The 15,823-nt window shown below is 38.4% G+C and overlaps 1 protein-coding gene across 7 annotated transcripts in view; it reads left to right on the top strand.

Moving 5' to 3' along the window:
• The window catches only part of ZNF143 (zinc finger protein 143), a 57,027-nt gene that overhangs the window by 29,194 nt on the left and 12,010 nt on the right, over positions 1 to 15,823 (top strand). For all 7 annotated transcript variants that reach the window (XM_067038642.1, XM_059069150.2, XM_067038640.1 and 4 more), the window contains 5 exons: positions 1,209 to 1,334; positions 3,128 to 3,307; positions 9,528 to 9,755; positions 12,261 to 12,409; positions 14,583 to 14,744. In XM_067038642.1, the coding sequence (XP_066894743.1) occupies positions 1,209 to 1,334; positions 3,128 to 3,307; positions 9,528 to 9,755; positions 12,261 to 12,409; positions 14,583 to 14,744 (845 nt within the window). The remainder of the gene's footprint in view (positions 1 to 1,208; positions 1,335 to 3,127; positions 3,308 to 9,527; positions 9,756 to 12,260; positions 12,410 to 14,582; positions 14,745 to 15,823) is intronic.

Here is a 15,823-nt window from a genome sequence, read left to right as displayed (position 1 = left end):
TGCCAGGCCTCCTGACTTCACCCTATTCCTCATTCCATGTCTCTATTCTTTTTGGTTTTGTTTCTCAGGATTTTTTTCTTTTTTATTATGAAAATTTACAAACATTTATATAAATAAAAAATAATGTTATAGTATACCACCATAAACAGTTCAGCATGCATATCAGTAACTAACATTTTCAATATTTGTTTATATTTCTTTTTTGAGGTAAAATTTACATACGGTTTACTGTACAACTATTAATTGTAACATTCTATAAGTTTTTTTTCCTGTATCATCCAGTTATTCATTTATTTAAAAAAAATTTTATTGGGGTATAGTTGATTTACAGTGTTGTGATAGTTTCAGGTGTACAGCAAAGTGAATCAGTTATGCATATTCATATATCCACTCTCCCCCCTTTTTTTTTAGATTCTTTTCCCATATAGACCATTACAGAGTATTGAGTAGAGTTCCCTATGCTATACAGCAGGTTCTTATTGGTTATTTTATATATAGTAGTGTGTATATGTCAGTCTGAGTCTCCCAATTTATCCCTCCCATCCCCCGCTTATCCCCTGGTAACCGTAAGTTTGTTTTCTACATCATGACTATACTTCTGTTTTGTAAATAAGTTCATTTGTACCCTTTTTTAAAGATTCCACATATAAGCGATATCATATGATATTTGTCTTTCTGTGTCTGACTTACTTCACTCACTATGGCAATCTCTAGGTCCATCCATGTTCCTGCAAATGGCATTATTTTGTTCTTTTTTATGGCTGAGTAATTTCCATTGTATATATGTACACATCTGCTCTATCCATTCCTCTGTTGATAGACGTTTAGGTTGCTTCCATATCCTGGCTATTGTAAATAGTGCTGCAGTGAACATTGGGGTGCATGTATCTTTTTGAATTATGGTTTTCTCCGGGTATCATGTCTTGATTCTACTTCAGTATTTGGGGATATGAGTTGTAAACATCTAATAAGATTGGGGCACTTTAAAAAAAGAAGCATACAGTCTCTTCCAGACAGAGATGAAACTATTGAATTTTCAGCAGGACATTCCTGAGTTGTCATACTCTTGTACTTTTTTAATAGTTATTCTGTTGTGTTTGCCTAGTATTATATCCTTGGTGTTTACTATATTTTTCAATAACTTAATCTCAATGGGCATGCTTAGAGGGGTCTTGTGTAATTACATTTCTTTTAAATTTTTCTTAAAGGTTATGGATTAAAAAGTCATGTCAGAACTCATACAGGAGAAAAGCCATATCGGTGTTCAGAAGATAATTGTACTAAATCTTTCAAAACTTCAGGAGATCTACAAAAACATATCAGAACTCATACAGGTACTGGTGTGAAGAAATGTCATATCTAGGCCAGGAGTTCTTAATCTGCAGGAAGGGACTTGGGGAAGTAGTTTCTGGAAGCGTTTCAGGGAGTCAACATCAGTGGCTTCTCTTAAACTCCCAAAACTCCATGCAATTTGCCATTCGTGTGTGTATGCTTCTTTCCAGGATGAGGGCCTGTAATGCTGTTAGATTCTCAAAGGGGTTCGTGTTCCAAGAGATTAACAATGGCCCTAGACCACCAACCTTCTCAGTTTTCAGGAATTATCTGAGCAACAGGCTTATTTACCTGGGATTATACATCTACTTAGTAGCCCAACAGAGACCAGAACCTAAGGCACCCAGTTCCTTCTCAGTTTAGTACTGCTTCTTCTGCATTAAGCTGCTTCTGAAAAAAAGTGTCTGAACCTCTCACAGCCTCACAGAAAGAAAGGCTTGTTACTTCCTTGTGATCATCTCCCTTATCCTTAAATTCCTTTTCTGCTTTTCCTAAAGGGTACTCTGTTCTTATCTTCCCTCCCCTCCCCTCCTTGTACTTGATTATTTGCAGATTGGTAATATAAAGGTAATTATTTGCTTTGGATCAGAGCTGGAAGAGTTTCAGAAACTGTTGATAAGAGATGCTATTATAAGCTGTTGACTAAGTAGTATAGCATAAGGTCCTTTAGTTTGAGATTTTACTGCAGATGTTTTAAACATAGTGTTATCGCTTTGTCCCTAAATACTTCTAAGTATTCTGAGATAGTTTAGCAGATTTTCATGGAGGATTCTTCCAGTCATTAAAGTTTAACTTTTAGTTCAAATATGATCCCAAATCGGCTTTACTTTACAGTGTTCAGGAACAAAGCTGTAGGTCCCTGCTTCTATTTCATTCATGCTCTTAGTTTTATCCATTATATCAGAGGCAAGCGTCTCCAAGCTCCTGAGAATAGTAATATATTCAGCAAGTATTTTTGATTCATATTATGTGTTAGACACTAGATTTTAAAAAGACCAAAAATTCTTTTTCTTCAAGTATTATAGAATAAATAAAGTAGGAGGTAAGCTTTTAGGGGATTCTAGGGTTGTTCTAACTTAATCATTATTGACTCTATTTTTATTTTGTATTTCTTTAGGATATGTATTTCTTTGTCTTTTCTCAGCCCTTTTTTTTTTTAAGGGATCACAGGCAGCTTTTAGTGTGCTTGCTGTGACACCTCTTTTATTTTTTTAATAACTTTTAAAGATTTATTTATTTATTTATTTATGGCTGTGTTGGGTCTTAGTTTCTGTATGAGGGCTTTCTTTAGCTGTGGCAAGTGGGGGCCACTCTTCATTGTGGTGCGTGGGCCTCTCACTATTGTGGCCTCTCTTGTTGCGGAGCACAGGCTCCAGACGCGCAGGCTCAGTAATTGTGGCTCACGGGCCCAGTTGCTCCATGGCATGTGGGATCTTCCCAGACCAGGGCTCGAACCCGTGTCCCCTGCATTGGCATGCAGATTCTCAACCACTGCGCCACCAGGGAAGCCCTCAGCTCATTTTTTAATATCCCTTTCTGGGTGATTCCATCTTGGAAAGTCATGTAATCAGTGATGAGTTTTGAATACTATTCAGGTTTTCCTATGTAAATTTAAGTTTGGAGTAGACGATGTTGTTGACAGAAAAAAAGAAAAAAAAAAAACTCAAAGGGAAGCTCAATACAAAAAGGCTAGAGAGTCTGAGCATGAATGATCCTAGGCAGAATTGAAGGATAAGACATTTCAATATTCTGTGTATTTTTGCACCATTTAATGTATTTCCCTTTGTGTTTTCAGGAGAAAGGCCCTTTAAATGTCACTTTGAAGGCTGTGGTCGGTCTTTCACAACATCGAATATCAGAAAAGTGCATATTAGGACACACACAGGAGAAAGACCTTATTACTGCACAGAACCAGGATGTGGGAGGGCATTTGCCAGTGCAACCAATTATAAAAACCATGTGAGGATACACACAGGTAACAGTCTCCAGTTCTTGGTCTTCTGTCTTTCAAGGCTCAGTTGAATTCCTGCCTCTCCTATAAACCATTTACAAGTAATCTCTTCCCTCCTTCCTGCCACTTGGCATGGTAGAAATGGATTATGCAACTTGAAAAAACTTCACCTTAGCATTTTTACATTTATTTATTCAACAGTTATTGACCATCTGCTGTGTGTTCCCCTGCCAGGCACCAGAAATAGAGACAGACAAGATATTGTCCAGGACAGTTGATTTAGGGAGGGATAGTAGACATAATTATTGCAGAGTGTCTATGGGTATATATTTTTTAACGGCTTTATTGAGATATAATTCACGTACTGTACAATTCATCCATTTAAAGTATATGATTCGGTGTTTTTTATTATATTCACAGGGTTGTACAACCATCACCAAAATCCAATTTTAGAACATTTTCATCTCACCTGAAAGAAACTCCATACTTGTTAGCAGTCTTCTCCCACTCTACCCCCCAGCCATAAGCAATTATGGATTTTCCCCTTCTGAATATTTCATATAGATGTACAGTATATGGTGTTTATTGTCTGGTTTCTTTCCCTTAGCATAATAGTACTGAGGTTCAGCCATGTCATATCAGTAGTTCTTCCCTTTTTAATTACTGACTAGCATTCCTTTATATGAATGCATCAAATTTTATTTATCAATTTACCAGTTATTTTCACTTTTTGGCTATTATGAATAATGCTGCTGGAGTATTCATGTACAATTTTTTGTGTGGATGTGTGGTGTTTTTTTTGGCTGCACCACACAGCTCTTGGGATCTTAGTTCCCTTGCCAGGGATTGAACCTGGGCCCTCGGCAGTGAGAATGCAGGGTCCTAACCACTGGACCGCCAGGGAATTCACTTTTTTTTTTTTTTTTTTTTTTGGATATGTTTTTACTCCTCTTGGGTATATACCTAGGAGTGGAACTGTTGGATCTTATGATAACTTTAACATTTTGAAGAACTGCCAAACTGTTTTCCAAAGTGGCTGCATCATTTTACATTCTCACCAGCAATGTATGAGGGTTCCAATTTCTCCACATCCTAGCAAACAGTTGTTGTTATCTCTGTCTTTGATTATAGCCATCATAGTGTGTGTGAAATGGTATCTACCTCATTGTGCTTTTGATGTGTATTTTCCTAGTGTGCTAATGATGTTGAGCATCTTTTTATGTGCTTATTGGCCATTTGTATGTATTTTGGGGGGAAATGTCTATTCAGATTCTTTGCCCATTTTTAAAATTGGGTTATCTTCTTTTTTGTTGTGTTACAAGAATTCTTTATTATATTCTGCATACAAGTCCCTTGTTAGGTATGTGATTTACAGATATTTTTTGCTGTTATTGTGGGTTTTTTTTGTTTTTTCAATTTCTTGATGGTGTCATTTTGCAGCTCAAAAGTTTTTTGTTTTTTTTTAAAAATTTTTCGGTCGCGCTGCATGGTTTGCGGGATTCCTAGTTCCCCAACCAGGGATCATACCCAGCCCCCTGCAGTGAAAGTGCCGAGTCCTAACCTTTGGACTGCTGGGGAATTACCCAAAACTTTAAAATTTCTTTTTTAAGTTGGAGTATAATTGTTTTACAATGTTGTGTTAGTTTCTGCTGTACAATGAAGTGAATCAGCTATATGTATACCTATATCCCCTCCCTCTTGGACCTCCTTCCCACCCTCCCCCATCCTACCCATCTAGGTTGCCACAGAGCACCGAGCTGAGCTTCCTGTCTGTTATAGCATGTTCCCACTAGCTATCTGTTTTACGCATGGTAGTGTATACATATCAATCCTAGTCTCCCAATTTGTCCCACCCTCCCCTTAAAACGTTTTAATTTTGATTCTCCACTTTGTGGTTGTATTTTTTTTTTATTTGAAGTATGGTTGATTTATAATATTGTGTTAGTTTCAGATTGTTGTATTTTTGATGTGAATGGAAAGGTGAATGAGAGGGAGATTTTTAATATATTGTTTTTATTACTGATATTAAGAGTAAACTTGTGATAATTCAAAGTGAAAAGACATTTTTGAAGAATGGAACTTTAGTTGTGTAAGTTAGTCTGCATTCTGCAGACCCCTGGATATCTCTGGAAATGTTTTCGGGCATTTATAACAATCCCTTTCCCTTGAAAATGGTACATTAACAAGTTTTGAATACTGCTATGGACAGAGGGGAAGCCTTAAGAGGATTTAAAGAAAATTTGCTTTTTTAGGAAAAAAATCACTCTGTCAATACCATAGAAAGAAGTTAAAGGGAGATGAGACCATAAGCAAGGAGACTGATTAAGGGCCATTTGAATATTTGAAGTGAGTGAGATGGAGAAGGATAAAAATGAAAGACATTGAAGAGGTATCAGCAAAGGACCTGGTGACCAAGTTAGTCATGAGGAAGGATGTGGAGAAGAGAAAATCCTATTGCACTGTTGGTGGGAATGTAAAGTGGTACAGCCACTATGGAAAACAGTATGGAGGTTGCTCAAGAAATTAAAAATAGAACTACCATACAATCCAGCAATTCCACTTCTGGGTATTTTAATGAAGAAAACAAAAACACTAATTCAAAAAGGTATATACACCCCTGTGTTCATTGCAGCATTATTTACAGTAGCCAAGATATGGAAGCAACCTAAGTGTCCATTGATAGATGAATGGATAAAGATGTGATACACACAGGGACTTCCCTGGTAGTCCAGTGGCTAAGACCCGATGCTCCCAATGCAGGGGGCCCGGGTTCAATCCCTGGTCAGGGAACTAGATCCCACACGCCTCAACTAAGAGTTTGCATGCCGCAGTTAAAGATCCTGCATGCCACAATTAAAAGATCCCGCATGCTGCAACTAAAGATCCCACATGCCGCAACTAAGACCCGGCACAGCCAAATAAATAAATATTTTTTTTTAAATGATGTGATACACATACAGTGGAATATTAGTCATAAAAAAGAATGAAATTGCCATTTGTGACAACATGGATACCTATAGGGTATTAAGCTAAGTGAAATGAGTCAGACAGAGAAAGACAAATACCATATAATTTCACTTATGTGGAGCTTAAAAATAAAACAGACAGGGCTTCCCTGGAGGCGCAGTGGTTGAGAGTCCTCCTGCCGATGCAGGGGACGCGGGTTCATGCCCGGGTCCAGGAAGATCCCACATGCTGTGGAGCGGCTGGGCCCGTGAGCCATGGCCGCTGAGCCTGTGCGTCCAGAGCCTGTGCTCCTCAATGGGAGAGACCACAGCAGTGAGAGGCCCAAGTACCGCAAAAAAAATAAATAAATAAAACAGACAAACAGAAACAGACACGTGGATAGAGAAAACAAACTTGGTAGTTGCCAGAGGGGAGGGGGTTGGGGGATGAGTGAAATAGGCGAGGGAGATTAAGAGGTACAAACTTCAGGTATAAAATAAATGAGTCATGGGATATACAGCATAGGGAATATAGTCAATAATATTGTAATAACTTAGTAAGTTGATGGTAACGACTTATTGTGATCATTTTGTAATGTATAAAAATATTGAATCAGTATGCTGTACACTTGAAACTAATGTAATATTGCAAGTCAATTATACTTCAATTTAAAAAAGTATAATTTCAAGACAAAAACACAAAACAACCCGCCTCCCACCAAAAATACAAATTCATTTCCATCTTGACTGTGGTATGGTGCCACCTAGTGGCAGTTTCTGCTCCAGCCTTAATATGAATAGGGCTGGTTCTCTGAGTTGGAATTGCCTGACATTTCCCTGCCTGGCCTTGCCCTTGTCATATCTCCCCCACAACCACTCCCCAAGATAAGAACTTTAACCTGCCCTGCTTTGAGAATGCAGGCTGGGCAAAGGATGGAAGCCATCTCAATTACTAATGTCTAAGATGTATATTACAGATTACATTAGTGATTTTATTATTTATGGTTGGTTTTACTGTGTTCAGAACCATGGAAAAAGATGGAGTTAACCCAAGAAAGGTGTTAAATGAGAACAAACTGGGATATGCATATGTATACACACATAAGCACATTTTAGAGATTATATGAGTTCACAACAGTACCTCCAATTCCAGCTCATCTTACAGAGCTCTTTTCTTCCCTCATTCCATATTTGTATGTCCCTTCTTCCATAGTAAGAGCTCTGGCTTCCAACAGCATTGACACATTTATTCATCGCTTAATCCTTTATTACACCTAAAATAGTTTCAGAGTTGTTTTGCCCATAGCACTACAATAAACAAGCCCCAAGAAGAATTGAAGATTTGTTTGCAGTTTTCCCCCCTCCAGCCTAGTCCAAGATTGAGAGCATTAGTCAAATACTGGTGTATGAGTTACTTTAATTAGTTTATTCTCCCCCTGCTACCCCCCACCCTGGCCCTGGCCCCCATACTCCTTCTAAGTGGTTACATGTATTCATTTAAACTAAGGTTAGGGGGACTTCGCTGGTGGCGCAGTGGTTAAGAATCTGCCTGCCAATGCAGGGGACACAGGTTTGAGCCCTGGTCCTGGAAGATGCCACATGCCGCGGAGCAGCTAAGCCCGTGCGCCACAACTACTGAACCTGCACTCTAGAGCCTGTGCTCCGCAGCAAGAGAAGCCACCGCAATGAGAATCCTGCACACCACAACAAAGAGTAGCCCTCACTCACTGCAGCTAGAGAAAGCCCGAGCGCGCAACGAAGACCCAATGCAGCCAAAAATAAATAAATAACTAAATTTATAAAAGCAAAAAAAACTACAGTTAGGTTAATTTGTTCCAGTTTGCTCTCAGTGTTAGATTCCCCCCACTATATATTAACAGTGTCTAGATATTTTATGATATTAAATAATTATTGTTAATTTTGTTATTTAAAAAAAGCATCCATCTTTTATACAATCTGAAATATTTATAGATGAGATAGAATGCCATCTGGAGCTGTTTCAGAATAATCCAGGGTGGGAACAGGGGGCAGAAATGTGTGGTGAATAAATGAAACTATATGGGCCATAAATTGATAGTTGAAGCTAGATGATTGGTACATGGGGGTTTATTGCACTGTTTCTCTATACTTTTGTGTATGTTTGAAATTTTCTATAATGAAAACTTCTAAAAATATATGTACTGCCTACATTGTTCTCAGACTGTTTCATGGAAAAAGAATTACTTTGTATTGAGTTGTTTTTAGTGAATATTTAATAGCTTTTGATTGGATGCAAGAAGTCAACTGAAGTTAATATAAAATGTTTGTGATTTTAGATTACTGAAGTGTCCAAACTATGTCTCATAGACTTTTTAGAAAATCTTTATTATCCTTATAAAACCCTTAGGGTGGGACTTCCCTGGTGGCACAGTGGTTAAGACTCTGCGTTCCCAGTGCAGGGAGCCTGGTTTCAATCCCTGGTCAGGGAACTAGATCCCACATGCGTGCCACAACTAAGAGTTTGCATGCCACAGCTAAGGAGCCTGCCTGCTGCAACTAAGGACCCATGTGCCACAACTAAGACCCAGTGCAACCAAATTAAATATATATGTATATATATATGGACTTCCCTGGTAGTGCAGTGGATAAGACTGCACTCCCAATGCAGGGGGCCTGGGTTCAATCCCTGGTCAGGGAACTAAGTCCCACATGCATGCTGCAACTAAAAGTTCTCATGCCACACAACTAAGGAGCCCGCCTGCTACAACTAAGGAGCCTTGGAGCCCCAACTAAGAAACCTGCCTTCCACAACTAAAACTCAGTGCAACCAAATAAATAAAAATTTTTAGAAAATAAATAAATATATATATATATTTAAAACCCTTAGGGTAAGCTACATTCGTTATACTAATAATTGCATTTATTATTGCCATTATTAGTAAAGTATCACTAATATATAGATTATCTAGTTACAGGTAACAATAACAGTTTCACCAATTCTTAGAGTTAACTGGGCAATAAACATCTCCATCCTTATTTTTGAAATTAAGGGGAAAGTGGTATTCAGGCATGGGATGAGACTCAGGGTGCAGACCACCTTTTGAGCCAAGTTGAAACCATAGTTAAGGAGTCTTTTCTTGTGCACTGCCTCCTAGCAGGATAGAAAGGGATTTGACAGCTATTTATTTTTGCCACTAGAGGTTCCCTCTCTCTGCCCCTTCCCCCACTCCCATACCCCCACCCCCCCGAAGGTATGGAATGATTATGCCTTCGTAGGTAAAAGTTGATTTTTTTGTACGTGTGTGCTGTTCTTTACTTAGGGGAAAAGCCATATGTTTGTACAGTCCCTGGGTGTGACAAAAGGTTCACAGAATATTCCAGTTTGTACAAACATCATGTTGTTCACACTCACTCCAAACCGTACAACTGTAACCACTGTGGGAAGACATACAAGCAGATCTCCACGCTGGCCATGCACAAACGGACAGCTCACAATGACACTGAGCCCATCGAGGAGGAGCAGGAAGCCTTCTTTGAGCCTCCCCCAGGTAAGGGTTTTTTCCAGTATGTCTATGTCTGTGTTTGAAAATCAACAGTTATGAACATAATTTATGACTTAAAGCATTTTCTCAAATCATAAAGTTTTTCACATAGTCACACAAACATATCATTTACAGCTGTGATAATTGCTATCAAAGAAAGGCGCTTAATGCTCTGGGATATAAGAGGGGAAGTTAGTCTAGTCTTGTAGGTCAGAGAAGGCTCCCCTGAGGAAGTGATTTTTGGAGAGATCTACAGGGTGAATAGGGGTTAACTTGGTGTAGAGTCAGGGTTGTGGGGCGTTGTGGGGGTGGTAAACAGGGAGCAAAGGCAAGAAAACGTTCCAAATAGAGGGATTGGCACAAGCAAAAAGCCCTAAGGTGGGAGAGAGCAAAGTAAATTGGAGAGACTGAAAGAAGCCTGGCCAGCGTGGCACTTCTGCCTGGTAAAGTGTGGTATGAAATGAGACTGCACAGCAAGGCAGGGACAGCCTAGACTATTTGGGTGTATTAAGATGTTGGTCTTAATCATAAGAGCGGTGAAGGACTCCCAGATAACTCTTAGTTGATTCATATGCTATTCAGTAGTGTTGTAGGAGACAAAAACATTCATTTCAATAAGGATAAACTCTTGGAAAAAATATTTTAGAGAATTAGATTATATGATTTCAGTTAAATAAATCAGCATAGTTAAATAGGTAAAATGAAGTAGGTTTTTCTAAAACAAACAAAAAACATATGTTGTCTTGTTTCATTGAGTACCTCCTAAATGGAGTAAATTTGAAAATTAAAACATCTTTACCCATTCTTAACAACTAGTATTGAAGGGTTGAAAAACATTTAGGTAGGAAAAAAATGGTTGGAGAATAAGGAAAAGAACAGATCATTCACTGTCTACTCAAATAATTCCCTGTAGTTCTAATTTGTCTTTTCAGATATCAGTCATGTGATAGTAAGAAAATAACAATTCCTTCACTCTTTTATTTTTTAATTTTTTTATTTTTGGCCACGCCACGTGGCTTGTGGGATCTTAGTTCCCTGACCAAGGATTGAACCCGGTTCCCTGGTAGTGAAAGCGCCTAACCACTGGACCACCAGGGAATTCCCCCAAATTCCTTCACTCTTGAATGCTATACTGTTTTTTAGCCAAAGAGTGTAAGTGTGCATGGTTAGATATTACAACAGCTGCTAAATCGTTGCAATTAGAAAGCATACTTTCATGATGTCAAACTTAGGTTTAAGACTGTTCCTCTTTTAAGCTTCCTCAATCTCTTCCTTAAAGGTTGATATTTCAGATTGTCAGAATTTCTTGTGTTCTAGAAGATAATCTATAATAATATACATTTTGTTAAAAAAATTATAGCAAGATTGTTTTTCCAAGAATAAGGATGGGTTTATGTTCCTTTTCTCCCATATGGTCCCCTAGGTTTTGAACCCATTAGAATAATGGTATAATAATAAATATAATAAATAGCCGTGGAACAGAACAAAAAGAAATGAAGTAATGAGTGTCATAGAGATTATACCAGTATGACTATAGCTGTATGAGTGTAGGCATCAACCATAATTTTGAGAAGTACTCATAAATTAGCATGTAAAGTCCTTCTTTGAAGGAAAAAAAATATTTACCCTTTTTCTGGCATCATGAGAGGTGGAAAGCAATAGAAGAGAGGGATCAATAATCTTCCTGGTTGCCAAGTGTGGCAGTAATTGACTATTGAAATTGCTGTTTACTTTCTGGTTCTTTGTGAAACAAAGAAGCAAAGGGGGGCTCCTGTTCTGTTACTTACTAAATGGTTAACCTTAACCCAGATAATATGCCATTACTTTGTCTTTACACAATGATGTCACTGTGTACTGATGACTTATAATCAGTCACTTGTGTTAAAAGAGTAAGTAACTTAGTGTTAGTACGTTGTTTTACATACCATTCTGGTTTTGTGGTTAATGTTTATGAAGGTTGTCTTATCATTTTTAGTAGCTTCTTAAGTGACTGCAAGGACTGAGTGCATACTTGCCATGTTGGAAGGGTTTATTGCCAGTTAGTCTCCCTGTACAGTTCCCCCACTCCTCGCCCCAGCACACATGCATGGTACCACATAATTACACCAAATAAGAGAATAAGCAAGGTATCTCAAAATTAGAACAGTTACACTTTATGTGGAAAAGTTTGGTTTGGTCTGCTTTGATTTGGTTTGGCTTTGCAAAAGAGGAGGTGGAGAGATTGGCAGGAGGTGCTGGAAGCCATTTTCCTGGTTTAGAATTTAGGGACTTCCCTGGTGGTCCGATGGTTAAGACTACACTTCCAATGCAAGGGCCTCGGGTTCAATCCCTAGTCAGGGAACTAAGATCCCACATGCCACATGGCCAAAGAAAAAAAAAAAAACATGATTTAGAATTTAATACGCATGCCATGTAACTTTAGTCAGTTTTCTCTGTAATATTTTAAATCTCCTCTGTTTTCTAAACGGCTTGGTTGTTTGATCAAATAAATAATTCATTTGTTTTAAACAGGTCAAAATGAAGATGTTCTTAAAGGGTCCCAGATCACGTATGTTACAGGTGTAGAAGGGGACGATGTTGTGTCTACACAAGTAGCCACAGTAACCCAGTCTGGGTTGAGTCAACAGGTTACACTCATATCCCAGGATGGGACTCAGCATGTAAGTACCCACCAAAAGTCAAACAAGTTAAATAATACTTTTCTGAGCCTGAGCTTGAAAGGCAGTTTGGGTCCCAATGGAGGAAAGCCTTGAATTGGGGCACAGAGTTTGGAGTTTAGCTTGTAGGCAGTGCTGGATCTCCTGGAGGCTTTCCAGTAGCCTGTTGAAAGCAACTACATGCCAGGGAGATTAGTAAAGAGAGAAGGTTTGTGACTCTGTAGAATTCAAATGGTGTTATGGGTATTGTTCAAATGTGAGGTGGTGAAGGTCAGAACCACAGTGAAATTGAGGGCTTGAAAAGTAATAGATCCATGTGTAACCCAATTCAGAGAAGGGATAAGATTGAGAAGTCAGCAGAGGTTTGGCTGAGGTGATGAGGACATCATTAAGAGATCCTGGCAAGTCAGTGATGGGCACATCTGTAAAATTTCCAGAGTGTGACTCTCTCCCTACCTGGAATCATGGGAGTTCACTTAACTAGCTTCACAGAATTTAATAGAAGAGGTATCCTGATTTCCCCAGGAAAATCAATATAATGGCTGTTGTTCAGTAGTCAAACTTGTCATTGTTTTCTAGATGCCACTAGCCTAAAGTAATTCAGACTTGATTACATTTTTAAGCTCTAGCTAAGGTTCTCTTAATAACTGGTGGAAATAGACATATGGGGTTCTTTATCCTTCTATATCTACCTCTTCCATGGAGAACTCTCTTCCTACCTGTCTCTCTCGGACCTTTACCTCCCATGATTAATTTGCGTTTTGTGTTGATAACTGTTAATGTGCTGATGTTAGCTAGAAGGCAGAATGTATTCAGGATAGGAAAATATAACGCACTTGTACCATCCCATTCATCCCTCTTCCCCTTACTTTTGACATCACTAATTCTACACAGTACTCTTTGTCCACTGATTGGCATATACGATTTAACATATTTACTAACACAATTTTAATTCAGCATCAACCCTAAGCCTTTTTTAAAAATTAGGTCATCACAGATAGGCTCTGTGGAGGTCATTTGATCTAACCTCCTTCCCTCCCTATACTGGAGAAATTCCCTCTACAGCAGCCTCCATATAGATGAGGCAGTTTCTGTCTGAAGAGACAGTCTGTTCCATTGCTTGATAATTTGAGGGTTTATCAGACTGGAACTTACCACTGTGTCATCCACTCATGGCTTTTTTCTGACCATAGAGAATGAGTCTAATCCCTCTTCATATGTTTTAAAGCAGCTATTTTCCCCATCACAATGTTGTATTTTCTCTAGATATAACCTTGCCATTTCCTTTAGGGATTTCTTTTCCATTCCTTTGGTCAATTAAAAAACAAACATTTATTGAACGCAATGCTACAGATATTTTGGTAAAGTTAGTTTGGGGTGTACTGGAAGAGGGGTATCGTAGTCTAGTAGGAGAGGGACGTTCCTAAAATGAACAATAATTTCTCATAATGATGGGTATATAATCGACAGGTATGTAAAGTGTTGTGGCAACCTGGAGGAAAGAGTAAATGATGCTTCCTGAAGGAATCTTGGAGGCCCTTATAGAGAATGGCCATTCAGCTGGATCTTGAAGAATTTTTATGAGTTAGCCAGGCAGAGAGTGAAGGAAAGGGCAAAGTCACAAAAATATAACAGAATATGACATTCCCAGGGATGCAAATGATTTGTTGTGGCTGGAGTGCCACATTTGTGTGCTGGTTTGGAAGTAGTGAAAGATGAGTCTGGAGAAGCTGTTAAGGCCAGATGATGAAAGGTCATTAGTGCCATGTAAGAAGTCTGAACTGTAGTGATGGGGAGTCACTGGGGATTTGAGCAGGGAGCATAATGAAATTTGTTTGTTTTTTAGAAAGGTGACAAGGTAGAGGATGATTTGGGAGGGGTTAGACTCAATATTTGGAAAGACAATGTATTGCAGAAAAATAGATGAGAGAAAAATAGGGGTCTAAATTGGCAGTAGAGATGGAGAGGAGTAAATGCATTTAAGGAATATTCAGTTTTTCCAATAAAGATATTTTAAAAAAAAAGGAATATGCAGTTTTTCTGATGACCTCTTTCCATTGTAAAATGCTTATTTGCTCCCAGAGTAGACTTATACAAGGATTAGGCCTAGCCCTTAATAAAGACTGCCAGATAAAACAAGAAACATTGCCTGATTGTAAAATGCATTGTATTGCAGGTCAACATATCTCAAGCTGACATGCAGGCCATTGGCAATACCATCACAATGGTAACACAGGACGGAACGCCCATCACGGTACCGGCTCATGATGCAGTCATCTCCTCAGCAGGAACACACTCTGTTGCTATGGTTACCGCCGAGGGTACAGAAGGGCAGCAGGTAATTGCTTTTTCCTTTTATATCAGTCAGTACATATATCAATATCAAAACCATTACATAGATGTACAATGTGATATAGTGGTTAAGCACACAAACTTCAAATTGAATCCCAGTTTTACAACTTCTTAGCTACATAACCCTCTGAGTCTCAGTTTTTCCTCATCTGTAAAATAAGAGTGATTATTGCATCTATCCCATGAGGTTAATAGAAGGATTAAGCAAGATAATGCATATAGTCAGCCCAAGTATATATTAAGTGTTCATTAATGGTTGCTCTTCCTATCATCATTATCATCATCAGATACTTAGAAAAAAAAATTCATTTGCAAAATTTAATTTTTTGAATATGTAATATATTCACATAATTCAAAAATCAAAAAGTATATACAGATATGCAGTGAAAAGTCTTCTTTCCACCCCTGCCCGCATAGAGATAATCCACTTTTATCAGTTTCTTGCATAATTTTCCCAACAACTCATTAAGCATATACAAACAAATACAAGTAAATAGTCATCTTCCCCCCCTTCCCTTTTTATGGTAGTAAATTCTATACTTGTCTTCACCTTTTTTTTTTAACCTTAATGATACATCTAGAAAATCTTTCTATTTCATTATATGAAGAGTTTCCCCCCCCCCTTTTTTTTTTTTTTTCCCTGCCATGCAGCATGGCTTGAGGGATCTTAGTCATCTTAGTTCTCCAACCAGGGATCGAACCTGGGCCCCGACAGAGAAAGCACTGAGTCCTAACCACTGGACTACCAGGGAATTCCCTCCTTATTCTTTTTTTAAGCTATATCATATTCCACTGTATTAGACATGCCATAATTTATTTAAAGTCTTTTGCTGTTTCAAACAACACATAACCTTGTGCACATGTGATTTTGTATATGTTTGAGTACATCTGCTACTAGATAAATCCTTAGAGTGGAATTGCTGGGTGAAAAGACATATGCATTGGTAATTGTGATAGATATTCCCAGACTTCCCTTCTAGGGTTATACCCATCTACATTCCTAGCTGCAGCCTTTGAGAGTGCCTCCTCCCCGTCTGATAGTCAACAGAGTGGTAAAACCTTTGG

This window comes from Kogia breviceps, chromosome 7 (assembly GCF_026419965.1).
Source record: "Kogia breviceps isolate mKogBre1 chromosome 7, mKogBre1 haplotype 1, whole genome shotgun sequence".
In the NCBI taxonomy this organism is placed as follows: domain Eukaryota; kingdom Metazoa; phylum Chordata; class Mammalia; order Artiodactyla; family Physeteridae; genus Kogia; species Kogia breviceps.
This window is presented reverse-complemented; position numbering and strand designations above follow the sequence as displayed.